General features: G+C 37.7%; 1 protein-coding gene across 3 annotated transcripts; it reads right to left on the reverse strand.

Annotated features, from left to right (window-relative positions):
- Positions 1-298: 298 nt before the first annotated feature.
- On the reverse strand, positions 299-27,342 carry shc2 (SHC (Src homology 2 domain containing) transforming protein 2). Of its 3 annotated transcripts, XM_023277706.3 has the most exons (14): positions 27,232-27,342; positions 24,543-24,800; positions 18,411-18,481; positions 14,460-14,520; positions 13,353-13,472; positions 12,783-12,836; positions 12,551-12,602; positions 8,960-9,086; positions 7,946-8,126; positions 5,925-6,021; positions 3,723-3,890; positions 3,261-3,601; positions 2,201-2,352; positions 299-1,997 (listed from the first exon to the last, which is right to left on the reverse strand). In XM_023277706.3, the coding sequence occupies exons 2-13, from the start codon at positions 24,717-24,719 to the stop codon at positions 2,224-2,226; spliced, it is 1,578 nt and encodes a 525-aa protein (XP_023133474.1). In that variant the 5' UTR covers positions 24,720-24,800; positions 27,232-27,342; the 3' UTR covers positions 299-1,997; positions 2,201-2,223. The 3 variants fall into 3 exon arrangements, with proteins under 3 accessions (XP_023133474.1, XP_054874302.1, XP_023133465.1); XM_055018327.1 differs by lacking the exon at positions 27,232-27,342 and having other exon boundaries at positions 24,543-27,190; XM_023277697.3 differs by lacking the exon at positions 27,232-27,342 and having other exon boundaries at positions 5,925-6,018; positions 24,543-27,186.
- Positions 27,343-27,958: the final 616 nt, after the last annotated feature.

A 27,958-nucleotide genomic window follows, 5' to 3' on the forward strand; every position in this document is an offset into this window, starting at 1 on the left:
TTTTTATTGTGGTTTGTGGTAGGTGTAAAATAAAAGCTGTTAAGATATGGAGACCTTGACTTCTGCTATTCCTCAAGTCCATCCACAACTAGTTAGCCTTCCACAAAGCAGTAAGAATTCAACCCAGATGCTAAGTAACACTTAAGTAATCAATAGTCATCCAGCAGCTGGTGAAATTAATCATCTTTGCAGCATTTGAGCTAGAAAACTGTGGGAACGTGTGAGACTTTGACTAATTTGTTGAAAAAAAAGCACAACGTGGGACCTTTAAGGCTTAAAAATGACAACACTACTTAAATTGTACCCCATTTTTAATTAAATTTATTGACAAAAAGCCTCGACTGTTAATCACAGAAGTAAAGAGCCAAGAAATTCCTGAGAAAGCAAAACGGGAGTTCTATACAAAACAAAAACTGCATTAATCATTCGGCCTTGACCACAAATTTAACCTCATCTCTCTATGCATTTGTGGGGTTGAGAAGAACAGTGGAGGGCCTGATTAAATATACATTCCTAAAGACAGAAAGAAAAGCCAGAAACCTGAAAAGTACGTTTTAGAAGTATTACATTGGCAAAAAACAGGGTAGGAAACAGTGCATCCAAGGAGCAGAAACACACACAAGCAATTCATTGAAATTTATAGACACAGACATGGGATGAGGACAATCGATAGAGAGATGCATTTCCCTGAGCCGGGACAAATAAAGGATTTAATTTCAAATCCAGATCTCTACTTTGAGGTCTATCGCTGCAGAGGATGGCTAAACTATGGCTGACTTGTAAGGGTAAAAAAAAAAAAAGAATCTTTTAGATGATTCATCTGGGGGATGCACATACGACAATCAAGACAACAATAAGACAGTGTTAAACATTATTCACCTCACAACAAGAGCAGCTTACGTTACTGTTCACAAGTAAAAGAGCTTTATCATCCTGATGTTTGTTCATTTATTCATTGGCATGGCAAGAAAACTAGTCTTTTGCAAAGAGGAGCATAAATGCACATTATATACACTATGACACGAACGCCTGTCAGTGTAGTTATTAAGGCACTGAAGTTGGAGGGGATCGAGGAAAAAGTGGCGTCGATATACATGAAAGCAGGTTTTTTTCTGAAATCCAGTATTCACCACAGTCTGATCAGTGATGGTCACAGGCTTATACAACACATGACCTCACCCAGTTATGAACAGCCCTTAACAAACAACACAAATGACTGATATTAATGATAAATGTGATGAGATGTGTATTTTCACTGGACTGGAGATATAGTATGACTTTTTTTTAAATGGGATTCGATGCTTAGAATATTATGGATAAACAAAAAAAAAGCAAAAGAATGTGGCTCTTTTCTAAATGGTGTTCAGTGTGTCTCTTTTGTGCCTTCTCAGATACTGCAGAACCTGTGAACAACAGTCTTTACATTCCAGTGACATGTCTTTATTTGACTCTTGTGGTCTTTTCTTGCATTTAGACTGAAATGAGCAAATGAATATGCAACCTGCACCAGAAAGTCAGAGACAGTTCTGTTCTGTCGATGTCCATCATTGGTTAGATAAATGATCTGCTCGTGCAAGTCGTGGATTACTGGAAGCACTTCAGTATTACAGGCTTTGTAGGACATTTCTTCACTGTGCATCAGATCCATTTGTAATTTCCTGAGGTTGGGTCCTCCTTAAACAGTTTCATTTTTGACCTCGGTTTGTGATTATCCACTTGTGGCACAGGACAAACTGTGGGTTTCTGCTTGGTTCGTTAGCTTAATAGCTGCATGCTGAGGAGTTCATGACAGATGAGGGATATTTTGGTTTATCCTGGGAGCCAACAGGCAGAAGAAAGTTACAAGCAGATGCCAGATACTTCCACATCCTTAGCAGAACTGTCCGTGTAAAGAAAGCATCAGTGATTTCCTTTCCTCTGGATGAATAATCATTCCAGAAAAATGAGTTCTAGAGTCAGTTTTTTAGAGGTTTGCATGGGCGCATAAGAATTCAGCTCTGGAATAAAGTAGAGAAAGGATAGTTAGTTATAACTGAACACCTCTGTGAGGTAAACAACAACCTGCTAGGCTTCAGTGAAAACAGGCACTGTTAATGGACCTTTATGATGCACTCCTACCCTAATATTTGCATTTTTAATCACTCAATCATCCTAGGGAACTCGTACGTATATCTTAGTACAACTTATACTGCATGCTCACCATCCCACGCGGTTCCAAGCGACTCATTGTTTCCTTCTGACCACCTGTTTGAGATGAAGCTCACTTTCTGCTGCTACAATCGGCAGCTCGTTCTTCAGATGGTACGAGATGAGGTGGCTTATGCTCTCAAACAACATGTCTTTGGTCCGGACCTTTATGGAGGAAAACAAGAGTTGAGATGAGATAAGCCTTAAATAATTCTACAGCAGGGAAATCTGCAGTGCAAAGGTGTTTTAAAAATTATAGAAAAATAAATTACCATAATTACTGTTGATGTTATACAGCTTCTTCTATATGGATAAATTCAGATACTGCACGGATTCTTTTGAATATGGAAAATAACAGTATTGCACAGGGTAATTTTACTGTATATGTAGAAAGGCACTCTTCCATGAGTAAAAAACTGTGATATTAAAAAAATACCAAATTGCACAGAACTGTTGAATTTGCACAGATTCCACTGATATTGCACAGATTTTTCTATACATTTATATGTCATGTACATTATCTTTACTGATAACTGCATTTTCGATATTTTTATAATTATATTGAATGTTTATTTTTTTGACAATTGTATGCCCTTTTTTTTTAGCACCGATGTGGACAAGACTCAAGTTTCATTATACTATTGTACAGAAGTATGACTGTGCAATAACAATAAAGATTTATCTATACATAGGAGCTGTATATAACAATTCAAAATTTGTTCTAAAGCTACATAATATGGGGCTGCTTCTGTAGTAGCCCCACATCATGATGCTGGCACCACTACATGCTTTATGGTGGGGATTGTGCGTTTGTAATAATGTGCAGTGTTTGGTGTCCATCAAACAGAGTGTCTGATGGCCAAAATGGTCAGTCTTGGCCTCAGACCAAGCTCGTTCCTCTGGTGGACTTTAGAGTTTCTCACATGCCTTCTGGCAAACTTTTTTCTTTTATCAATCCCCTAATTTTTGTTTTTCATTATCTTTTTTTTTGCATCACTGGTTTTATTGAAGCTACTATGAGCTTTAATGGATGGTAAACATGTTCTTTGGAGACGCTACATGCCGACACTCACCACTCCCTCAGGGTCCACTAGCAGTAAGTGTTTGGGTAGTCCACAATGCATGCCTGTTAGCACATACTGCCCTGGGTTGGTGGTGCTCTCCCGGACAAGAAAATCTCCGTCTCGGACCAGGAGTTTCTCAGCATCTCGTCGGCTCATCCGGCTGTGGTACCAGGTCTCCCTGCGGAGCTGCTCCTCATTTGGGGCCACGGGGGCCCTGCGTCGTGGAGGGCTGGGCCACTGGTCCTCCAACACCCGAACACTTCCAGCCTGAGCACCAGAACCTCCAGATATACTGGATCCAACAGCTCCACCACAGGCCTCGTGGAGTTTCAGGGCATCCTCAAAGGGCCCTACAGGAACAATGGCGTTTCATAAATACAAATCTTGTCATTGTGTAGTTTTCAGACTACAAAGTGAGTTTATCTTTACTATATCTGTCAGATTATATCATAGTAAAATGTCAGGGCTTACTCATGTCAAAGAGGTCTTTTTTGGGACTGTCGGGTGCCCTGGGTCCTCTGCGTACATCAGAAGCCTGAGTGAGGGATTCCAGATTTTCCAGACTCTGGGTGTTAACATACTGATGCTCCTCATAGTCTTTACTGGCTGGTGGCTGACCATCAGCACACAGGTAACCATCTGAGGTCAGAGAAAGACAGGGGCACAAAGAACATTTCTGACTTTTAGGTAGGATTTCTGTATGTGTAGTCACATGTATAGAGTACCTATAAAAAGCATTCACTCCCCCTTGGAAGTTTTCCCCTATTTTTGCTGTTCAACTAGTCATGGTTGTTCTTCAGGATTTCTCAGTACTTTGCTGCATTCATTTTACCCTCTACAAGCCCTTCAGAACCTGCTGTCGAAAAGCACCCCCACATCATGATGCTGCCACCACCATGCTTTACGATAGGGACGGTGTGTTTGATGTGAGCCGTTTAGTTTCTGTTAAACATAGCATATAGTTTGATGGCCACAAAGCTCAATTTTGGTCTCCTCAGACCAAAGAACCTTCTTTGAGTTGACTTAAGAGTTTGCCACATGCCTGTATCCATCACCTCACTCCTGCTTTTTTATAGCCTTTTCACAGAGATGCTTTAAGTGTTCTTTTGTCTTCATGGTGTAGTTATATCCATGAGTACCGATTCACCAGTGACTAGACAGGCGTCTTTATGCTACAGCTACTTAAGTCACTGTACTCAGATGATGTGAATTTTACTAACTGCATGACTTTTAGGACCAACTGGCTGCAACTGTGCTGAATTACAGTAGGTACACTGTAAAGGGGGTGAAGACTTAAACAATCATTTTATATTTTTCATTAATTGACATTATTTTTGCAGAAATCTGTTTTCACTTTGACACCAAAGAGCCTTAATTTGTAAATTTTTGGGAAAAAAAGCCAAATTAAACTGACTATGATTTAATGTTGAAAAGACATAAAAAGGGAACAATTACATAGAAGGTAAATACTTTGCATAAGCACCATGTGTGCATTGAAACACGTTTCTTTTTTTGCCCCAGCTACTGGTCATATTCACAATTTGAATTTTTTGTTTGATTATAGCTTCCAGTATGTACATATAGTTTATACCTACACATAGACTAATACAATTAAACCAACTGTAGTATGTAGTAAAGTGGATTCATATTCTAATGTTATGGTTATAAACTATCAGTAAAATGACAGCTCCATGGTTCCTTAACATTAAGAAACACTTTTGTTTTTCAAATTTCTACAATTAAAAAAAATGGCTGAATGGTTAAACCTTATCTACTATATTTTTTGTCACTTATATATATTTACTATGCTGTAATTTCCATTTTCTTATTACTTGACTTTTGGTAATTCAGTTAGTGCCTAAAACTGCACTAACCTGAATGAAAGATGAAACATAAAAGTCTGACTGGTTCAAAGATGTGGTAATTAAAGCGGTACTAAATCAAAAAAGAATTGGTTATCCACAGTGTATTTAAACGTAACTGTGTTGATATTTCACATATAAATGCTTCTTCAGTTAAATAAAACAACAAACAGCAGAGGGTCCAACACCAGTAACTTCAACAGCAAAGCATATGTGCCATTTATCATATTAGAGTGCTAAAAAGTTTAAATACAATTTTCTATTTATATGATATAAAAGGGAAAAAAATATTTTTTTATATAAGGCAATCTTGAGTTTTCCGAGAAGACACACAATGAACCAAGTGGAAGTTCTTTTATCTAGAAAGCTATGCTAGTTCCCAGGAATCCTTATTCAATTAATGTGAGCCTAAATAGAGTCCGAACACTGAGCTTCTGTCTGTGCTTGTGGGTAAGTAAATGTCACCGAGGCCACAAAGTGCAGTAATGACCGGACTTGTAACACAACAGAATAGAAAAAACTACTTTCCAAGTGCAAATTTAACCACAGATTCATCAACACAAAAAGCTGACAAACCTATGAAAAAACAACCTAATTCTAAAACTCTATGAAGAGCCGATGTTTTCCCTTTTTAGGTGAATAAAGGCAGTTGTGTTAGTTTAATTACCTTCTGCTTTGATCTTGGGGAATGTTGCCCCAATTTAGGTAATGTCTTTGTGAAGAGCTTTGTGGCATTTCACTCAAATAAACTGGTACAAAAGGTGATTTTTTAAAATCTGTTATGGCTCTGTACTGCCACTGGGAGTCTCACCTGAGCTGCAAGTCGTCTCAGTGTCCCAGTGAAGCTCATAACACAGCTGACCAGGAGGATAAGAGGCTTGATCCCTCCTAGCTGGAGATCCCATCTGCTGACACACAACCACAGCACAAGAACACATTCTAAATGCATTTGTGCGTCTGTACCTGAACAGTTAACCCTCCTCTCCTGCACCTGTGTAATGCAGTTTTGAAGCACTCCGATGTAACATTAGCCACAGCATGCCACCGTATTGTGAGCAAGCTGCCAGGAGAAGCTGATGGTTTCTTTCACCTGATGGGCAGCGGCTCTTCACGTAATCATATCTGTCTTCGGCAATTACGGTGCAGGCGCATCAGGGAGACATTTACGGAGTTTTATTTTCATGCTCCTGTGCATTAATTCCATGTAAACAATATGAGGAAGGAGCAGCAAAACAGATCAGTCACCAGTTTATGAGGGAGATGTCAGAAGGTCCAGCCTGAGCCTGGATGGAATAAACGTTAATCACAGACTTTCTGATAATGCCCAGATGTTTCAATTACATCTGTGATAACATTAGATTGTAAGGTTGCATATAATGATAAATATTTGACAGTGATGGCAATACCAGAGGTGGCTAGGCTGTAGGAAAAAAAGAGACTATACTGTCATGAATGCAATGTGAAAAATACTTAATCTCAACTCTTTATTCTATTCTGAACCCAACATAAGTGAAAGTACAGAAGTTGTATCTGCACAAAACTCTCCATGATTTAATTGCAAAAACTCTAGTTATGTGGTAAAATGTACACTGTGCTTCTATGAGTAAGAAGGTTTTCCAATCATGATGTATTAGTGCATCAGCAGAGCACTGTTGTAGTTTTTCAAGGTTTGTGGTACAACGTTGTTTGTAAAGGAACTGCAGATCTTTATTCTTGGATTTTTGAGGGGAAACACTGGAGAATTTGATTGACGTGGTTCTCAAATAATTATTTTTTTGTAAAGGGTCAGTAAGTATGTATGATTACCCTGTGTTTGTTATTTTATGTAGAGCATGCACACTGTAAAAAAAAGTTTAACGATTATTATTTTTTAAAAACAATTTACTGTTATTGTACAGATTAATATACAATCAATAACTAATAAAATCATTAAAAAGCTGTACTAACTTAGACATTCATAATTTAAAAAGGCCAAAACTGTAAATCTGTATTCTTATAAATGGTTAAACATTCTTTCACAATGTTTGGTTGTAAAATTCCACTTTTTTTCATTATTTAAAAGAAAAAAAACAAAAAATTTGCAATTGAAAAACATAGAGCCATTTTTAAACTATTATTTTGCATATTTTCCCTTTTGTTCAATTACAGATAGTTGAATAAAATCACAAAAAAAGTATCACTTTATATTTTAACTGCAAAGAAAACAGCCAAAACCACACATAATGTTCATATTTAAAAATCCCAATTTTTGTTCTTTTACGTGTTTACTGTATTTAAATCAGACATTGATCCTTGTTTTCCCCATTTTTAGAGTTTCTAAACATTTCAGTAGTTCACCATTTTTAAGGCATTTTTCCGGCACCCTTGCTGTCAGCTTCTCATTGTTTTCTTACAGGATTTAACTGTAAAAATAACAAATAATTGTAATAAAAAGGCTAAAACTGTAAATAACCCACATCAAAAATCTGTATTGTTCCAAATAGTTACTGTCTCATTTACAATGCAAGATCATAAAATTACACTATTTTACCATATTTAAATCAGCTAAAAATAGGATTATTTTATCTGTATGTGCTGTTATTTTCACACTTGAACATGAATGTATTTCACCATCACTAAACATATTTTAGCCTTGTTTGTAAAGGATTTCTTTTATAGTGTAGCATGTGTGAGCTCCAGCTGTCACATAAATGTAGTAGAGTAAAGGTATGAGGTAGCATAAAACACAAATAAAGCACAAAAACCTCCAAACTGTACTTAGGTACATTGGAGTTAGGGCTGCCGTACTAGAATGGGCTGAACATTGTTTCTGTGACTGTGCTGGACTCTCACCTGAGCTGCCGTCTTGCTCTGTGGCTGAGTGTGGATGTGACCCAGCAGGGCTCCACTGGACCTGAGCCTGGAGTCCACGACTCCCCCAACCGGAGGCTCCTTCCCTGGGATGCTGTTGTAGTAATCATGCTCAGAAAAGTCCTCGTCCTCCCCCCACACCGGCTCCTCCGACCTCACAGACCTGAAAAGAGAAGTATGTGTTCATGAGAACACTGGAGCTAACTGTCAAAATGAAGACGATCAATACTTCTATCTCATTAACAATGATTCTGGTTGTGATTATTGTTCAATTATGAATTTAAATCAGTAATTTTTATAATGATATTAATAGTGATATCAACTATAAGAGGAAATCTGGTTTATCAGTTGGATTTGATCCGATCAAATGGCATCTCCACATCTGAAAATGATCTATAGGAACCAGCCACAGATTTATATAGATCCCTACAGTCTCTGCTGCTGCTGGCAGGAAGGAAGATGTTATATTGGAAATCAGAATAGAAAAAGAGTGTGGACTTCATCCTGTGTCTGCATTGCTAGATGTTTGATCATACTGTGTATTTACAGTTTTAAAAGAATGGCTTTGAAGGAACTCAAGAACTAACTATCACGTCTCCTTGCAATAAATAACAAAGAAATCTGAGAATTGTACAGTGGATCAGATTTTTGTGGTGGCTAAGCTCTCTTATGCAGGATATCTTTACTATTTACTGTGTCAAAGTATGATTTATTCGGCCAACTAAGTAAACTTCCACCACCTTCAGAGTGCCAGGATTCTTAAAACAATCTTTTTCATTAAATTTAGCTCCAAGTGTCAATAAATTGTCTCCATATGACTTAAAATAGTGGTATTTGTTTGCTTTATAGAGACACCTGTTCTCGAAACAGTCTTAATATCTTTGCAATATTATTGTACCAGTGCTTCAGAGAAGCCACAGATTTTAAGCCAAGTCACAAATATTCTTAGTTTTTTTGTCATTATCTTAGACAATACGTTAATATAACAGCAGTTACCTCTCAATTGAAGCCATGGTTTTAGGAGGACTGTGCAGATACTGTTTGAACTGCAGCTCGAAGGCTTGTCCGATGGTGCTGATGACACTCTGTGCTAAACCATCTGAACATTCCAGGATATGACACGCTGAAGGAAACAAACAAAAAAAAAAAACATAGTCAGTTGATTAAAGAAGTTTTCTGTTACCACACGCCATCTGGATCAAGTCCTAGTCCAGTGGCAACACCACTATTTTCATGGTTTCATTCCAAGATTCTGCATGTGAATTTTCTGTGGCTGTGAAATATTGCACCAAAATAGCAGCAGTAAAATCGTTCACCTGTGTGAGGTAATGCAATTCTTTCACTCCAGTCCATTTTAAGATGGAGTACAATCCAAACACATTGAGAACAGCTTCTGTGAGTTGCTTTAAACTTCAGTGTACCTGATGTCCAACCAGTAGGACCATAGCAACAGAGTCCACCTCATCAACCAATGGTTTGGACAAAAGCAAAGTGAGGGGAGCTTCGCTTTCCATTTTAACAATAGACACCCATCCTTCCAGTCACCCTCCCCATAGCAGTAGTTACACACCCTCTATCCTCAGGTCAACCAGTAAATGCAGGTTTGAGTTCTGGACATGACTTGAGAACACTGTCACCAGCGCAGGAGTTTACAAAAGGTATGATTCCTGTTTCACCCCAGAACGCTTCTCTGGAAAAGCACCTTTGTGTGTCGGTACAAAACCATCTGCCAATTCAGCTGCTTGAAGCACAGTAGGGGGTTTCTGTTGGTTAAGAGAAGTAGCAACATATTGAGGAATAGTGTTTCTCACCATCTCACAAAACCATCAACTTTAACAGCTCAGCACCAGAGACGGAAATGGGACATCAAATCATAAACTCCATACTGGTTTGCTTCATCCTTTGCCCAATTCTGAAACTTGTGCTGATGTGCTTCAGGGACCAATTCATATGCTTTCAACAGCAGATTTCACCTTTTCATAATCCAGGTCAGGTTCAGTACATATCACTAAACATCTTCCTGTGCTTTCCAGTAAGAATACACTGAAGCATCTTCTTTTCTACTTTTCTTTGAAAACAAAGGCTATATCAATCTTGAAGTCAAACTGATCAGCCACAGATTCCCTTTTCTTCTGAAGTTGAGCTCAGTCGATTTCTTCTCTGATTTCTTCATGAAGTTAGCACCTGGGACTGCAACTAATGATTATTTTCATTGTTGACTGATCTGTTGATTATTTTCTGGACTAATCTATTAGTTTAATTAGCTTGGTGAGTAAAATCTCATAAAATGATTAAAAAGGTTTCTCAGAGCTCAAGATGACATCCTTACATGTTCTGTTGTTTCCACAACCAAGAGAGATTCAGTTTACCATCATAAAGAAAATATACAATACTCACATTTAATAAGCTGGAATCAGAGAACTGTGACTTTTTTCTCCAAAAATTACTCAAACTAGTTTGTCAATGATCCAAAAGTTGGTGACAAATTTGATAATTGATTGATTATTCATTGTATTTTTAGTATAGTCCTAAACATCAGGCTTGGGTATAACTGCAAGCATTTCGTTGATCACAATTATTCAAAAAAAGTTTCACAAGGACAAACATTTGCCATCACCACAGATAAAGTTTTGTATATTTGCGTCTTATGGCTGTTTGATCCACATTCAAGAAGCTGTAGATGTATGGAAACTGTGTGGAATCATTTTTTTTTTGGCACAACAGAGATCATCTTTACATCTTTATCTTTTCTCAGACAACAATACCATAATTATCAGCCATTTGAAATAACTGATCTTTCTTGCAGCCTTAAACAAATGCCAGCATAATTGCATCAAAAAACCCAGACAGAAAAAATAAAAAAAGAGAAAAAGAAGAAAGAAAGGGAAAAAAAATAGAAAAGAGAAAGAAAAAAGTAAGAGAGAAAAAAGAAAGAGAGAAGAGAAAAAAGAAAAAGAAGAGAAGAAAAAGAAAAGAAGAGAGAGAAAAAAAACCCAGACAAAGAAGCAATTTTTTTTTCAAATTTATCATCACAGATGGTCAAGCATTAATTAATACACACACAAGTGACAGCCCTTTACAGAGAATTTCCCCGACTGTCTGACAACAACTTACTAGAAGCTCAGCCCAAGTCTTTATGTGGTTCTGAGGCGTTTGTATTAAGCACCAAACCAGCAAGTCTGTGAAGCCACGTGCAGCAGGAAGGTAGCTGTCCAAAGACAATCAATGCTAAATGCTCCGCACAGCACCACTAAAACAAAAAACCGACACAACCCAAACAGGACGTGCCCTACAGCCTACCGTAGAAATCTCTGTAAACAGAGCATCAAAATAGTAACACTCACCTTCTGGACAACACCAAACGACCAGCATCAGGTCATAAATAACTCTGCTTTCAGAAAACTCAATGTGCGTCTCCCCAAAAACCACTGCAGCCTGACAAAGCAGACAGTAGAGTCAAAGCCAACACTCAGCTGGACCAAAGCCACCAATCAGTGGGCAATCAACACCACGTGCCCACTGATAGCTAAGGCACACGAGACAAATTTAACAAAACACCTGAATGAATGAGCCCAACATTTATGACTGGCTCAAAGCAGCCACAATAAAGAGAGACACAGTAAGTATCACAAATAAAGCTTGTTTTTATCAACTTAAATCAAATTAAATTAAAGCCAAAACAGTACTTGGGTATGAGAATCAGTAAAGTCAGTGGTGTGTGTGTGAATAAAGTCTGTGCAGGTGTTGTAAGGTGCAAACCAAAGCCCAAAAGAACTAAAGCACTAGACCTAGGTGTGGAGGGAAGCAAAGTGAGTGATGAATATGCAGCCTTCTCTGAAATAACCCAGGAACACACTGGGGCCCTCAGGTGCTGCTGATTACACTAATCAACCACTCCCAAAACCAACACACCATCCATCTATTCATCCATCCAGCCATCCATCCATCCATCCATCCATTCATCCAGCCTTTCCCAGCTGACTACACACAGAGACACACGAGCACATCCACATTCACAGCTACAGACAATTTAGAATCATCAATTAATCTCAGCCTGTTTTGGACTGTGGGAGGAAGCTGGAGAACCCTGTGAAAACCCATGCTGCACAGGGAAAACGTGGCAGGGACCAAGGGATCTTCTAGCTGTGAGATGACAGTACCAAGCCACTGTTCATCCCCAAAACCAACAGACAAACTAAAACCACCCTCAATATGACCTCAGGGGTCATCACAATAAGTCTTCTGTTACCACACACCATCAGGATCAAGTCCTTGTTTAGTGTTAGTCCTGCTAATTTCACTCCAAAACTCTGCATGTGAATTTTCTGTGGCTGTGATATATGGCACTGAAATGTCAGGATTTATGTCGGAAACTGAAAAAAACTTGTAGATTTCATAAGATCTGCTGGTCCACTTGCATACATTTATAGATTTTTTTTATGCCCTGCAATGGTAAAGTTGTTCAGCTGTGAGGGTTAATGCAGCTCCTTCACACTGGTCCATTTTAAGATGTAGTACAATCCAATATTGTAAAAACATTATGAAAAGGGCAGTGAGTCAGAAAGAAAAGCTTTTTATAGGACGTACCTCTCTGATTCACCGGGTCTTTGGCCACATATGCAACATAATCCGGTGTGTCCTGCAACATACAGGAGGGAGAATAAATCAGACATGTATAATTAAATCAAAGCCCTCACTGATTTATTGGGTCATGTGAGTGGAGATCGATCTAGTCAGCTCCATGCAGACTAACAAATAGTTTATTCCAGTATAATAAACCAATATAATGGAGAGTGGGGAATAAATGTGCAGCACTTACTGTGTCTCCACCAGATGCAAATGAGATGGACTGCATGGGATGGTGTGCTATCACCTGAAAAATGGATAAAAAAAGTTTGCCAAAATGTTATTAATTCATGTATATGACACACATATATAGATGAACGAGAAGATCGGAGAAGCCAAATTTCAACAAGGTAAAAGTTAAGGGTTGTGGAACCAGCATCTGTACTAATACATCTAAGATTGAGGCAGTTTGTAGCTCATTAAAAGGATATAATCAATATTTCTGCCAATATTTTATTCTCATTGAGGTGAACATTACTAGAAATTCTTCTTTAAAACTTTTGAAAATATTCAAAATTCTGCTTAATTAGTAATTTATCACTTCAGTTTCCCACTATGATGGCTGACAATTACAAGAGACATTAAAGGAGACATAAAATCGAACAACAGGAATACAAAAAAGCCAAAAATAATTGGTGGCACAATTTGAAGATCTTAACTTAGTTGTGATCGTAGAAGCACATTGCCTATATTAACAGTGGACAATGAAATACCATCACATTCATTATAATTCTTGAACATCTTTAATGGAGCACCATCTAACCTGTCGTGTGGTAGGAATCAGCAGGCCGAGGCCATCTATGGAAATGTTGACAGCGATGCTCATTCCTGCAAATCGCAGGTTGCTCTTCCCCATGATCGACTGCAGAGCTTTGTTCAGGGCCTTCATCCAAAACAACACAGTAGAAATTACACCAAAATAACGGCAGTTATATTCAGAAACTGCAATGTCACACTATATAAACATTGGAAATGGAAAAAAAAAAATCTTAAAAAAAATGTGAAAATGTTCCTTTTGATTTTACAGCTTGTTTCCCCTTTTTTGGAACACATCATAAAACACAAATTACAAAAAAATACACTGTGAATTTACATGTCCACTGTAAAATAACATAAAAAATAACATCTAGGAAATATAAATGATTTTTAATATAAAGTTATGTGTTTAAAAAAAGAATAGATATGACACTGGACATGATCTAAAATGTTAAACTGCTATTTATTGAAATTATAATCAATGACATTTATTATATGATAGTGGTTTGATATTATTTTTTTAAAAAGTAAATCCATTCATTTTATTGCTGGATATATTTTTTAGATCTTTCTGAAAAGCTACAAGTAAAAAATCATACTGCACTTCATTCGATATATTCTGAAATTAACAGTATTTCTAGTATGACATATATATTTTTTATACCTAAAATGACATAATAACGGCTCATTTCTACAGTAATGTGCCTGATTATTTGTATCATAACATTGTTCAACCATATTTATATCTATGTTCAGTCAATTGTTTTAAAATATTTAAAAATCCTTCATTAAAAATACAGTATATAAAATGAATTACAGAATTTTTTTAATGAAATGGCAATTTCCCATTATTTCACAGTAGTTTTAGCCATCCCAGCTGTCTGAATAGTGCAGTTTGTTTACTACTTCTGTATTGCTGTTTTTTTAATGTACATAATGTATACGTTGCCAGAAAAAAAACTACATAGACCAATAAAATGCTTTGTGTGGTCGCTTCAGATCATCACGTGCTGCAGCAAAGTCAAAAATATTACAGTGTACAGTATATGCAAGCACTATTGATCACCTGCCAAAATAAAAACACACATAGTAGGATTATAAATCTACTACGAACCTTCTTCCTCCAGGCTCCTTTTCCACCCGGTACAGCTTCACAAAGCCTGTTGATGGCTTCCCTGGTCAGGAAAATGAAGAGAAGCTAAAGATCAGACTGGAGAGAAACATACTGATCACTGATCACAGCTGTTAATGATCTACAGATCAGGTGGATTTACGTTGTCTGTGGGCCCACATACAATCAGCTTAAGTCAGATTACAAGTTTAAAATGTTCATGTCAAAGTGGTGAGGGCTACAAAACCACTGCAGCATAACAATGATGGAAAAACCTGAGGTTAAACATGAACAGAAGCGCTGTGTTCCCGTCAGCCATCGAAGGTCAGAGGTCACAGACCTTCCACAGTTCAAAAGTCACACAACGGTTTCTAGCTCATCTGTTCACAACATACAAATGTACACTGAAAAAAAAGAAAATCCTGCAGGAAAATGGCGAAAATCTGGCAATGTGGTGCCAGGAAAAAATATATAAATACACTGTTGAATGTTTACAAAAAAACTGCGAAAAGTAGTTAGTAATATAAAGATTTTTTAGCTGATGTAAATACATTTTTTAATGTTTCATTTTAGATTTAAAAGTTGTAAAAGAGCAAATCAAAAACAGATTTTTGATGTCGATAATGGCCTGTTTTTTTAGGGTAAATTAATGCTTTTTCTGTAATTTGATTAGTTACCATCAATCGATGCAATCTTAAACAAAACAGGGAAAATCTGTAAAATATCAGTAAATCAGACAAAAAAGTATAGTCAGAAACTGGTGTAATTTTATATTCAAAAGTTGTAAATGAATGAATAAAAAACATATTTTAAATGTAATTATTGAGGTAATGGCCTTTTTGTTTGTTTGCTGGTTTTTTACAGTTATCATGTAAATCAATGCATTTTATTTTCTGTAATTTTACCAGTTATAATCTGCAAAAAAAAAAAACAGGAAAAATCTGTAAAAACAACAGTAAATTGTATAAAAAAAACCAACCAGCAACTGATAAACAAACACAAAACCCACTCATTTTTTTATAGCGTATGACTATTTCACAGTCTAGTTAAAAAAATAGTATAATTTTAAAACCAAATGTTGTAATATGTTATTTCACTAGTTATTATCTGCAATTTAATTTAACCAAATTACGAAAAACTGTAAAATAACAGTGAATTGTTCAAAAACAAACCCTAATTTTTTACAGTGTAAAACTATTTCACAGTCTTAGCCTGCTTGAAACAGTTCTCATTAGAACTCATCTTAAATCCTGTGTAATATAATAGCTCTTTGTGAACTTATTGGATGCCATGCAATTTTACATTTTTAGTTTAAAAAGTTTTTACCATGTAGCTTTAAACCGCTGATGTTTATGGACCGTAGAAATATAAAATCATGTTCATCAAATTCAGGTTTAATTTCCTCTAAACCTCAACATAGTAAAGCAACATAAAGTGTCTATAGTTTGAGAGATTTCTTTAAGGTCTTCGTATTCACATTTATTTCTGCACCACAGTGTAATTCTCTCGTCAGATTTGCTAGAACTGTGCAGTGACGCTGCTGTAACTCCGGGGATCGGCTGCCTAATGGGCCTTTAAAGCGTTTGTGTGGTTGGTGGTGGGACTGAGGCCTAATGTAGGTTTGAGGCTGGAGTCTCTGCCAGGGGACAGCGGGGACAGCAATCAAGAGCCCAGCTGCCCCTATCAAGTGGCTCGTAAATATTTAAAAAGCAGCGTCCCGGGCCCCATCTTGAGTAAAGGTCTTCTCAGGGATTTTTGAAAAACACCACAATGTTCGGATGAGTCATGCTGATGAAAGGGCAGAGGAGGAGGAGTAGGAGGAGGAGTAGGAAGAGGAGGAGGAGGAGGAGGAGGAGGAGGAGGAGGAGGAGGAGGAGGAGTAGGAGGAGGAGTAGGAGGAGGAGGAGGAGGAGGAGTAGGAGGAGGAGGAGGAGGAGGAGGAGGAGGAGGAGGAGGAGGAGGAGGAGGAGGAGGAGCTGTTGTTGTTTTCATCTGCAGTCTTGGTATCGTCCCTGCAATAAAACTCTGAGCCTCATTATCATCATGTTGCTGTTAACCCTCCTGTTGTCTTCATTTATGGGCACCAAAAAAATTATTTCCTTGTTATTGTGTAAAAGAACATTTTTTTTCAGTGATTTTACAAGTTATTTAAAATACAGAAAACAACATTGTGATTTTATAATTAAATATTGGAAAAGAACAAATTGCTATTTGTAAAAAAAAAAAAAAAAAGACATTATTGATGTGAATATTATTAACAATTTAAGGAAGTTATTTATATGATAAGCGTGTGAATAAATATTTTTCTTTCACAACACAGTAAAAATCTGTAAAATAGCAGTGAATTCTTCAAAAAAAATTACACTTTATATGGTGCAGGTCTGGATTAATGTTTAACCCTCCTGTTGTCTTCATTTACGGGCACAAAAAAATATTGTTTCCTTGTCTGAAAAAAATCCAAAAATTCAGCAAAAAAATTCCCCAAATTTTTGAAAATTTGCAAAACCTTCAGGAAGAAAAATCCAATAATTTCTTAAAAGTTTCCCTAAAAATTTTATTTTTTAAAAAATCCCCAAAATTTGGCAAGTAAATTCTTGTAAATATTTTCAAAAAATTAATAAAAATCTTCCAAAAAAATCCTAAAAATATCTAAAGTGATTTCATATATATATCAGTAAAACTTCTGATATTTTCTTTAAGAACATTCACATAAAAATTTTTTGTGAATGTTTTCAAGAAACACTTTTAACATTTCTTTTTTTTCCACAAAAAATGTTCAAAGATTTCCCAAAAATGTTGAAAATGTGGACATCAGAAGTTTCACTGTGAAAATATATTTTTTCTCACGTTTTCAAACTTTAAAACGGGTCATTTTTGACCCGCAGGACGACATTAGGGTTAAACTCTGACTTTAAATGCCGCTTTCAAATTGCATCCAGCAACACTCCACCCTCAGCAAATATCTTTCAAACTTTGTTGGACAAATTAAAGAAGGAATCACAAACCAAATCCTCTCGTTGTTGCGTTTTTGTAGATTTTAGGTCACTGTTTTCAACTTCCTTTTTGATAAACTGCCCCTGAGCTCCTACGGTGAAAATGACGGAGTGTGAACACAACGAACTATATAAACTATATAAATCCACCACCGCAAGGATGCAAGCACAAAACACATCCATCATTTCTGAAACAATGATGTCGAAACACAACAACACAACCAGAGGCAGCCATCTTAGTCTCCTCCCTTCGTCTTGTTTTGCTGTTTTGTTTTGAACATCCCTCCTCCTCCTCCTCCTCCTGCTGAAGAAGTTACAGCTGCAGACGTTGACGGGGACCACTGCAGCTTTCCATCATCAATAATAGATCTCCCTCCCTATCACTCCATCTCTGCTGCCTCCCTCCCTCCTGCACTTAGGGCCTTGGATGCACGGTGGGCTCAGATTACTGCCGATCGATCGCTGGGAGGGGGAGAGGAGGGTGAGACGGAGCGGGAGAGAGTGGGGGAGCGTTTGCCTCCCGTGAGGCCGAGGATCGCATGCTGCTTTTATAACAATAACATCATGTGTGGGGCATATGAACACAAAGAAACAGACGTGGTGAGACCCTGAGGTGTAGATTCATATGTAAACATGGAGGAACCTGTGATGCTTTGCATTTCAACTGGAATGCACGTTATATTTAGCTTTCTTTTAGTTTAGTTTGAAATTTTTACGCTTGCATTGATGATATTATGAACGGAAATTGAAAATGAACACTAGAGCTACAGGTGTGACTCTATAACTTACCATCCTGCCACCTCCTGATGATGAAATAACCCAGTCCTGCTCTATCTACCAGCTTCAAACTGACAGTGTTTGTTGGAAGCAATTCGATATCATGAAACTTGAATTAATACAACACATCTGGGATGGAATTCTCCTGACTCATCACCACCGGGAAAGACGGTTACCAGCTTACCTTGTCACCTGAGTCCTCGTGTTGAAGTCCAAGGAGCGCATCGACTTCAACACCTCGATGCAGCCCATGTACTGTGAAGAAAAACAAACCAGAGAGGACGTTTATTAAAACACATCACACAAAATGACTGATGTGGTTAAACTGACTCCTAAAAGTGCATCTTCATGTCTCAAAGTTACATATTTAGAAGTTTATCTCTACAAAAACAAACTTGTCCTGCCTGGAAATGGCTTAGATGTAACTCTACACTGTGGTATCTTTCAGAATGTGTGAATCTATTTCATCTTTGCATCTATCTACATCCACACCTTTCCATTCCCTGCAGCCTAAGCACACCAGCTCACCTTCAGTTCTGCTCAAACACTGTAAAACTACTCTAGATCGCACAATGGCAAGTTGTACTAATAGAGTGATTCAGCCAAACATGTTCCATCTAGAAACTGATAGTGGAAACGAAGTCAGACTCCAAGTTTTTGTCGTCGCTAATGTTGTCAACGTGGAAATACTAAGCTGTGGTGCTGACAGCTTCTTTTGCTCATGATACGTCTTCCAGCATGTAAAAAAACACTATCTAGATGTGTTGACATGGCAAAAAACATGATGGAGGTCTTTAAGGATACACAAAATGCACATTTACCTGTTTTCTCTAATCTTTTGGGATGGAACTATCAGAGAATTTAACTACCGTAGTTCTTAAATGATTACTTCTTTGTAAAGGGTCACAAGTATGCATAATTATCTTCTGGAAAGTTATTCTATTCTGAAAAGTAAGAAGCATGTGTGAGTTACTACTATGACAGAAATGTGGTGACATAGATGTATAAAGTGGCACAATTTAGCCATACGTGTTAAAATTGGAAACCCTCAAAGTCTGAATCCATGTTTATTTCACTCACAATGTGTTTTCCAGCACATAAAAACACTATACAAGAGTGTTAACAAGTCAGAAAAGATCATTTTCACCAGAGAAAGTGATTAATGACTTAGGAAATAAGAAAAAAATAACATAACATCTGTTTTTGTCTGTTTTTTCTCTGTATCTTAGACTGTTTTTGGAAAAACTGGAGAAATGACTTTTGGTCAAGGGTCACAGGCCAAAAAGGTATTAACTCCTTCTTCATTATCCTGTTTGTTTTTATTTTCATCTGAAAAGTAAATGTGAACCACAGCTGTCACAGTATCCCCCTGGCATCGAGTAGACAAAAATTCATGGAACTATATCAATACTACAACACTTCCAACGAGTACATCTTTACAGTGTAAACTTCTGTTGGAAACTATGACTGTTTTCAACAATAATCTCAATCAAACCCCCATTCAGGAGCGTGAAAGTGTTTTTCGGCAGACGCTCTCAGCTGAGGAGCCTCCTAATGGCTGTCAGTTTGGGGTGCTAATGGCACCTTGACTAGATTAGCGGCACTAAGAGCTCCAAATCACGGACAATCTGCAGTTTGTGACCCCCCCAGGGGATTCTGAGGGCGAGAGGGTGTTTGTCGATACAATCAGTGCATGTGAGGGTGTCCTGTATTTGCATATCTGGGAAGTTTTCATAAAAATATGAGTGAAATCTGACATTTTGTTTAGCTGCTAAAATCTAACAGTAAATATCTGCCTAGAACAACTAATATAAAAGAAACTCCTGGCACTGGCACATTCACAGCACATAAGTTTACGTTGTCTCTGCTAAATAAGCTACTAAATAAATAAAAGGAATTCCAATGACATGGTTGAAATGCATGATATTAGACTGTGAAGGCAGTATTAAACAGTTTTATGTGTTTGTCACAGTACACTGTAAAAAAAAATCCAATTAAAAAAACTGTGAAAATCTTGGTGAAATACTATTAAGTTTAAACAGTAAAAACTGTCCTTATATCAGCTAAAATGCCATTGTTTTACACACATTTGCTGTTATTAGTTACTATTTTATGGTTACACATTTAGTTTTATGGTCACACAATGTAAACGAACAAATTACGATATTTGAGGTGGACATTATTTACAGTTTTGGCCAGTTTAATGTTTTTCTTTTTCTTTGTTTTTTTGCAATCAACATGTAAGTTTTTGCATTTTAGTTGATATTTTAATGTAATTTGTAATTTAACAAAACATGGAAAGTAACAGTTCCAATCCTTAATGTACATATTTTTTCTTTCAAATAATGACAAGCATTTGGAAAGTGACAATATATATTCTTAATTTAAATACAGTGAGAACTACGATTGCTAAAAATGCAATATTTTGAGGTAGATATTATTTACAGTTTTAATGTGTGCTTTTTTTAGGCTGAGCGTGTAAATGAATATTTTTTCTGTGATTTTGCAGTTTTAAGAATTATGTACCATTTTTCAGTCCACAATAGGCATATTTTTGTTTTAAAAAACAGCAAAAATCTGTAAATTTTACTGATTTAAATTTAGTATTTTATGGTAAAACAGTGTAAAAAAAATACATATTTTCGATGTGAACATTATTTACAGCTCTGGTCTGTTTTTTTTTTCTTTTCCTTTGGTAAAACGTGTAAATAAAGAATTTTCAGTAAACTGTTTTAAAAATTACAGTTAAAAAGTTTTGAAAAAGTTCATTTCTTACAGGTCAAAGCCTTAGTCTGTTTGAAAACAGCTTTCATCAGATCTTAGATCGTAATATCTTGGAGTGTAAAATATTAACTCTCTGTCAGACTTTTGGGTGAATTTACATCCATCTGTAAAGCTGAGTAGTGCTGTTTTCCAGAATTACGACTGCACCACAAACACACCACAGAGTGAGAGAAAGAGCGAGGGAGCAACCTTTGGGCCTGAGAGCTTAATGAGCTTTCTAATAAGATTTGGACATGAGGGAAGTCTTCCATCAGGAAAATTGTCCCTCTCTGCCAGAGCGTCCATTGTCACGCTCTCATCTGCTGATGCAACACAACCCCGTTTGCTCTCTTGTCCTTTAAGCCAAGTCTCTAATTCCTGTGACTAGGGAGACACTGGCTTTCCAAGAAACATTCCTCAGCAGTTTCATATGACTGACCTCCTTCCAAACGTGTCACCGCAGCAATCTTTGGCATAAATCGCTGCCGTTTTAATTTGTCACTATAGAAAATGTCACAATCTAATATGGTTCAATTTTACCCCTGAGGAAAGAAGTATGTATGTAGAGTAATGATGGATAGCCAGCATCTGGTATAGACATTATAAGATTAGTTTTTTAAGTTGACAACAAATCCTTTCTTGTTTCAGCAATGTCAGAAGATACTAGCTTCATTCTTGACCATAAAGTCCCCTCTAATTTCATGCTTTTGTGCACTTTTTACATTAGATTTTAGTAGTTATTGTCTGTAATTAAACACAGGAGCAAAAATCTGCAAAATAAGAATTAAAAGAATTATGTACTTTTTTTCAAATAATGACAAATACCTGTAAATTACCAATACTTTCCACTGATTTAAATACAGTAGAAAATAGTGCAATTGTATGTTTAAATGTTGTAAATGAATAAATTAACCAGGTAACCTGGTATGAACAGTTTAAGTTTATTTTTTTAAGTATTTTTTTTTAAAAATGAGAACACATTCTTTTTTATTTGTAAGCTGTGCTGTTAGCAGCAATGTCAGAAGAAATTTTCTTCAGTCTGAACTATAAAGTTCGCTCTAATTTCATGCTTTTGTGCATTTTTTTACATTAGATTTTAGTAATTATTGTCTGTAATTAAACAAAAGAGCAGGAATCTGTAAAACAACAGTTTAAAGAATGATTTGCCATTTTAAAAATTTTTAATTTACAGAATTTTTCTTTCAAATAATGACAAACATCAGTGAAAGATTAATGCTTTTTGTTGATTTAAATACAGTTTTTTAAAGCATATTGTACAGTCAAATGTTGGCAATAAATAATAATAAACAAAAATAAATAAATAAAAAAATAATAAACTAATTAGCCAGTATCTGGTTTTGACATTATATGTCTGTTAATTTTTAAAAGTGGAGAACAAATCTTTTTTTGTTTGTAAGTTATGCTGTTAGCAGCAATGTCAGAAGAAATTGTCTTCATTCTGGACTGTAAAGTTCCCTCTAATTTCATGCTTTTGTGTACTTTTCACATCCACTTTTTGTAGATATTTTCTGTAAAATAACAGTTAAAAGAATGATTTACCATTTTTCAACCCTTAATATAAATAATTTTTCTTTCAAATATTGACAAAAATCTGTAAAATTTTCCTACTTTATGCTGATTTAAATACAGTAAAAAAATAGTGTCCTTTTGTGGTCAAATGTTGTAACATTACATGATTTTTATATTTTTTTGTTTTTTTAAAAGTTGAGAACAGATCCTGTCTTGCTTTTAAGTTGTGCTGTTAGCAGCAATCTCAGAGGAATTTTTTATATTCTGGATTATAAAGTTGCCTCTAATTTCATGCATTTGTTCCCTTTTCACATCAAATTTTGTAGATATTTTCAGCATTTACAGTTTAAAGAACTGCTTATCATTTTTCAGTCCTGTTTATGAGATTTAAAAGCATGCTATGACAAAATTAACTTAGTGTGACATCCTTCTGGAAACTGCCTCAGCAGCAACAGACAATCCAGTTACGGATTATAGTTATTTATAGTCTGACAGGCAAATACTCTGTGCAGGACTGTAAGGAATGGGCATAAATGACAGCACTTTAATGCAGGACTAATAATGATGGTTGCTTTGGCAGCTGCTGTGCTGTTTCTGATGGTTGCTGCAGTGTCCTGGCTATCAGAGAGGGCAGATGCAGGCCTGACATGGAGGGAAAGTGTAAAACCATTACACCAAGAATCATATCTTTCCCATGAGATGTGAACGTGTTAGTGAGTGAACAGAAACAGAGGGAGGAGCTGCTTAAAAACAGCATAGTGCTGCAGAAATCCACTGTCACTGTGACACTAACACATGCAGAAGGTGCTCCACCCTGCATAGATTAACCACTGAAATGCACATATGCTTCAGTGCACTTCGAATGTTCTAATCATCTAAAAGTTATTGTGCTTGCAGATGACAACAATGAGCTGTTAAAGATTCGTAGCTGAAATCAATCAGGCGTGAGAGGAGCACTTGTTATCAATCTGGGAAAGCCGTGCACGGCGATGAGAGCTCGACATTTGGACTCCTCCCGTCCTGCTCCTCCACATCCCATGATGCAAATGACTGTGATTAAATGTAATTGAATATAGGAATGAATGGTGCCTTTATAATGCCATTAGAAAGCATGCTCAGGCTCCAGACTGGGCTAATCAAGAGCCATGTGATTAGTTTGAGGAGGAGGAGAAGGAGGAGAGTGAGGAAGGACAAGGGTGAACAGTCATGCGGGAGCGCTAAGAGGAGATCACTGACATTGACGTCAAGCAGTCTGCTTTGGATCTTTTTTAACACAAATCGCTGGTGCACACTGATAAAGACGTCTCTTTGAAGCACACAGTTATCTGCTTAACTTGTGATCAGTTCATTTTTTTAATGTGTCCTAATTTGATTTACTACAGTTTGTGGAATATTGGAAAGCTTCAACAACAACCATAATAATAATGCTAACTGTTATAAACCCTGGTATTCATAAATCTGAGAGACTGTAAATCACATTTTGTGGGCAAAACCATAATAATTCATTGGAGTCATGAAAGTAAACAAGCCACACAAAGAGCACCACTCCCACTGAGAGCCTCCAGCAGGAAACTACAATCACACATAGGTTCCATGTTCTATAAATACAGATTTAAGTGCACTATGGTGTATAGTACCTTTGGTAAACAACAAATCCTTCCTACAGTCTGTACACATAATGTCAGGGTTTGTCTTCCTCCACCCTTGTGTTCTATCCTGACGCAGTCTCCCGTCCCGACCAGCCACGCCAAGCCATCTATCTGGATTAAATTATGTATTCCCCAGTCCACGCCACATGAGCTGCATAACAAACTGCCTGCTAGTCAGGTGTCCTTTTGTTTCCCACCCAGATAGAGAGACCTTTAAATGGGGTCATTAATATTCCATGCTGAGCAGGCGTTAACGAATGAGCAACTGAACAAGTTATTTCCTTTATACAAAAGAAATCTGGAGTGTTGTAGGTGTTTACATTTCTTTAATATGGATTTACTGTCTGCAATAACAAAGATGCCCTCTGACTTACCCTGACGATGTAAGAGGCTCCTTGTCCTGCAATCTTCTTGTCAGGGTGCAACCAGCCTTGAGAGGGTTTGTGGATGAAGCTGCCCTTCTGGTTGAAGTCCTCTCCCCCCTGCCACATGCCTTCCCCCCTTGTCCTGCGGTTCATTCTGGAGCTGCTGGACCCACCAGGGCTCACCATGACCTCTGGAGCTCCAAATCCGTGGCCCCCTGGACCGGCGGAACTTGCGGCCGCAGCCACCGCTCTCTGTCCCCGGATGGCCTGCAAGGAACAGGGGGTGACACACACAGGGTCACAGGAGTTAAGCACTGCTGCCAGGCTGGCCACAGGGCCGCTAACTGAGGTCACACCGCTGGGCCTGTGTGAGGATGAAGAGGAGGAGGCCTGGGAAGGAGCTGATGCTGCCTTCCCCGAGTCCTTGCTGGAGCTGGAGCTGGAGCTGGAGTTGGATGGGCTCCGGCTGAGCAGCGAGTTGGAGAACTTCCACTGGGGCATCTTGGGGATGAGCATGCAGAAGGTTGTGGTAGCATCCTGCTCCCCATCCAGGCAGGGGGAGTCAGCCAGGGCTGCAGCCCCAGCAGAGGAGGAGGACCTGGAACTGGGGTCCAGAGGAGGCAGAGGAGGCAGGCAGAGGCTGGGGGTGGAGGAGGGGACCACCGGCGTGGCCACAACTTTGCCGCTCATGGCTAAGCTCTGCATCAGGTCGTCGGAGGAGGTCACAGACTCATTGCGAAAGCGGCCATACTTTGGCTTAAGGAGCATGCCCGGAGGAGCCGCCTGGAGCAGGAGCTGAGAGGGGGGGATAAGCGCTGGTGGATGGAGGGGAGGAAAAGGGGGAAAGGGGGAAGGGGAAGGGAGGGGAAAGGTGTAACGGTAGAGGAGGAGAAAACTGGAGAGAAAATCTTCCTATATCCTTGTCAGAGTGGAAGTGTGGATGCTATCTGGTCCTCTCCAGCTCACACTGTGTCCCGCTGTCATGTCGCTCTGCTCTGTCTGAGCTGGCCTGCCTCCTTTTCCTGCCTCCAGCCAACACTCGAGTCTCTCTCTCTCTCTGGATGATGTCATTGGTCTATTAGCCCTGCCCTGCCCAGCTGCTCTCAGACTGTATCAGCTAGAACACATCTGCCTGAAGCACCCTGATCCCAGACACACACACACACACACACACACACCTATAAAGAACATTCTGCAAATTAATAATCCGTGTCAGAACACAATGTCTGTGGAGAAAATTAGCAGTAGTATTTCAAACCTCTCAGAATGCTGTCAGTGTCTGTTTGGACATCGACAATGAAAGAAATCAATTATATTGAGATTATAGATAAGGCTGCGTTGCTATTAAGATGATGCATGATCATTTCTTTATGCTTTTTTTATGCTGTTCAGAGGAGAACAAGTAATCATTCCTCAATTTCAACAGAGTGAACCTGATATAAAGCAGGAGTGCATGTGATGATGTATTTTCTATTTTTCTCATCAATCATCAATCCCATTCGATGGCTTTTGGGTGCTCTTAACAGTCCTAATATTTCATATTTCATCTTAATTTATAAACTGCTATTATTTCTTGCTTGTTTATTCTGTTTTATTTGGTTTTACTTACTGATTTTACAAGTTTTTTCACCATGTTTGCACATATGTTTTGCTGCCTATCTGATAAAATGCACTTGGGCTGTTTATAAATGTGCCATATAGGTAAAGTTAATTTTATTTAAATTGAATCAATGCATTTTGTGACTTTTTTAAATCTATATATCTACATCTATATTTTGCTATATTTAAACAAGCACTGTCCTTAATTAGGAGTATTATCAATCGTAACCTCAAATTACACACAAAACCACTGCATGAACACAAAAACTAGCACAATATACTGTAGCAAAAATGCAAAACTGAAATATTAACTAAAGAATTGATTGTGAATGTGAGTAAATAGCCGAATGAGACTCTTCCAATTACTTATAGTGAATTCTGCATGTGCGGTCAATTCCATTTGTCCTGCTCATACATACAAACTTAACAAAGGAAACAATGCAGTCGCACTGGTAAGGCACCACATGTCTGAAAACATCCACCCATCCCATCTGCCTCAACTCTCTCCCCAGCCACCTCCCAGGAGAGCAATCAGCCTTCGCAGCATGATCCTTTTAGCTCCTCACATCACCCTCCCTCATGCTGCTTCCTCGTCCCATTTCCACTCTCTTTTCTTATTTCTCTTGCAATTGTATTGTTCCATCCGACACATAAGATAACATCAGGTGTGCATCAGGAGTCAGGGTGTAACGCAGAGTGGGTTATTAAGGGCTTTAAGTGGCACAACTTTTCTGTTTTTTCTTTTTGTTTTGGTCAAATCATGCAAGTAAGAAGAAGACAGGCAGAAGAAATAAGAATCTACGAAAACAGATTGTGAAATAACCCAACGGTCACCAGGGAAATGCTCATTATGCTCTAGTGAAATAAGATAAACTGCATATTTTCAAGTCAGCATGATTTGTATAGTCCCATAATCACTTTGGAAAGTGTTGTAAGAGAATCACCATATTTTCTGTCCCACAAAATGTGACATTTTAGTACATAAGCAATTGCTCAATTCAGTTGGAACATAGACCAAAAACGTGTACGACTATGAATGCTACTGGCCCACTTGCACTCTAACCGCTAATCAGAGAGGCATCAGATGCAGGAATCTTACCTTTATGTCTTCACTTGGGGAGACCAGATTACAACGAGGCAGATACACAAACCCACCACCATCAGAAATGCTGTGACACCACCACCACCATCACCCCACCTTCCTCCAAACAGCCAATCGCTTCTTGTTTGTTTGCTGCGGGGTATAAAAAGTTACTGATAAACCAGATGTAATCGATGCATGTTGACAGATGCACCAGAAGCTGGACTTTCTCTGTATGTTCTGTCCCTTTCTTTTCTGGTAAATTACTGCACACTAGTCACACAGAATTAAAATAGACATGTGGATTTTATTTGTGTAAACTAAATCCATAAGCAAATAAATGCAGTACAGTCCTAACAAGGTGAAACTGTAGTTCAGTTTGTATTGACACCAATAGATTACTTAACTAGACTGGATGCATCAATGCAATTTCAATCACAAAATTACACTCTTTAAGTGAAGAGTTAACAGATTCACTTCCTGACTGCATATACAAGTGGAACAAACCCTGCTGTGAATACACCACCACTCATTAGCAGCTATTACCCTGACAACAGTGATTACAACTTAGAACAATAACATACTGCAGCAGAGGAAACTATATTGTTTGGTTAAAATGTAAAAAAAAAAAGAAAAAGAAAAAGAGCGCTTTAGGTTACAAATCATTAACTGACAACAGAAAGACATTTGTGCAAACTATAGAAGATATAACAGGCAACTGATGGTTTCTTAGAGTATAGTGACC

The sequence above is a fragment of the Amphiprion ocellaris genome, chromosome 2, assembly GCF_022539595.1.
Source record: "Amphiprion ocellaris isolate individual 3 ecotype Okinawa chromosome 2, ASM2253959v1, whole genome shotgun sequence".
NCBI lineage: Eukaryota > Metazoa > Chordata > Actinopteri > Pomacentridae > Amphiprion > Amphiprion ocellaris.

Coding starts and splice junctions, on each gene's coding strand:
- shc2 (XM_055018327.1), bottom strand. CDS start 25,301: ATGCTCCTTAAGCCAAAGTATGGCCGCTTTCGCAATGAGTCTGTGACC. Junction 14,521..18,410: donor ACGAGGACTCAGGTGACAAG/GTAAGCTGGTAA, acceptor TTTCCTGACCAG/GGAAGCCATCAACAGGCTTT. Junction 12,837..13,352: donor TGATTCCTACCACACGACAG/GTTAGATGGTGC, acceptor TCCATTTTTCAG/GTGATAGCACACCATCCCAT.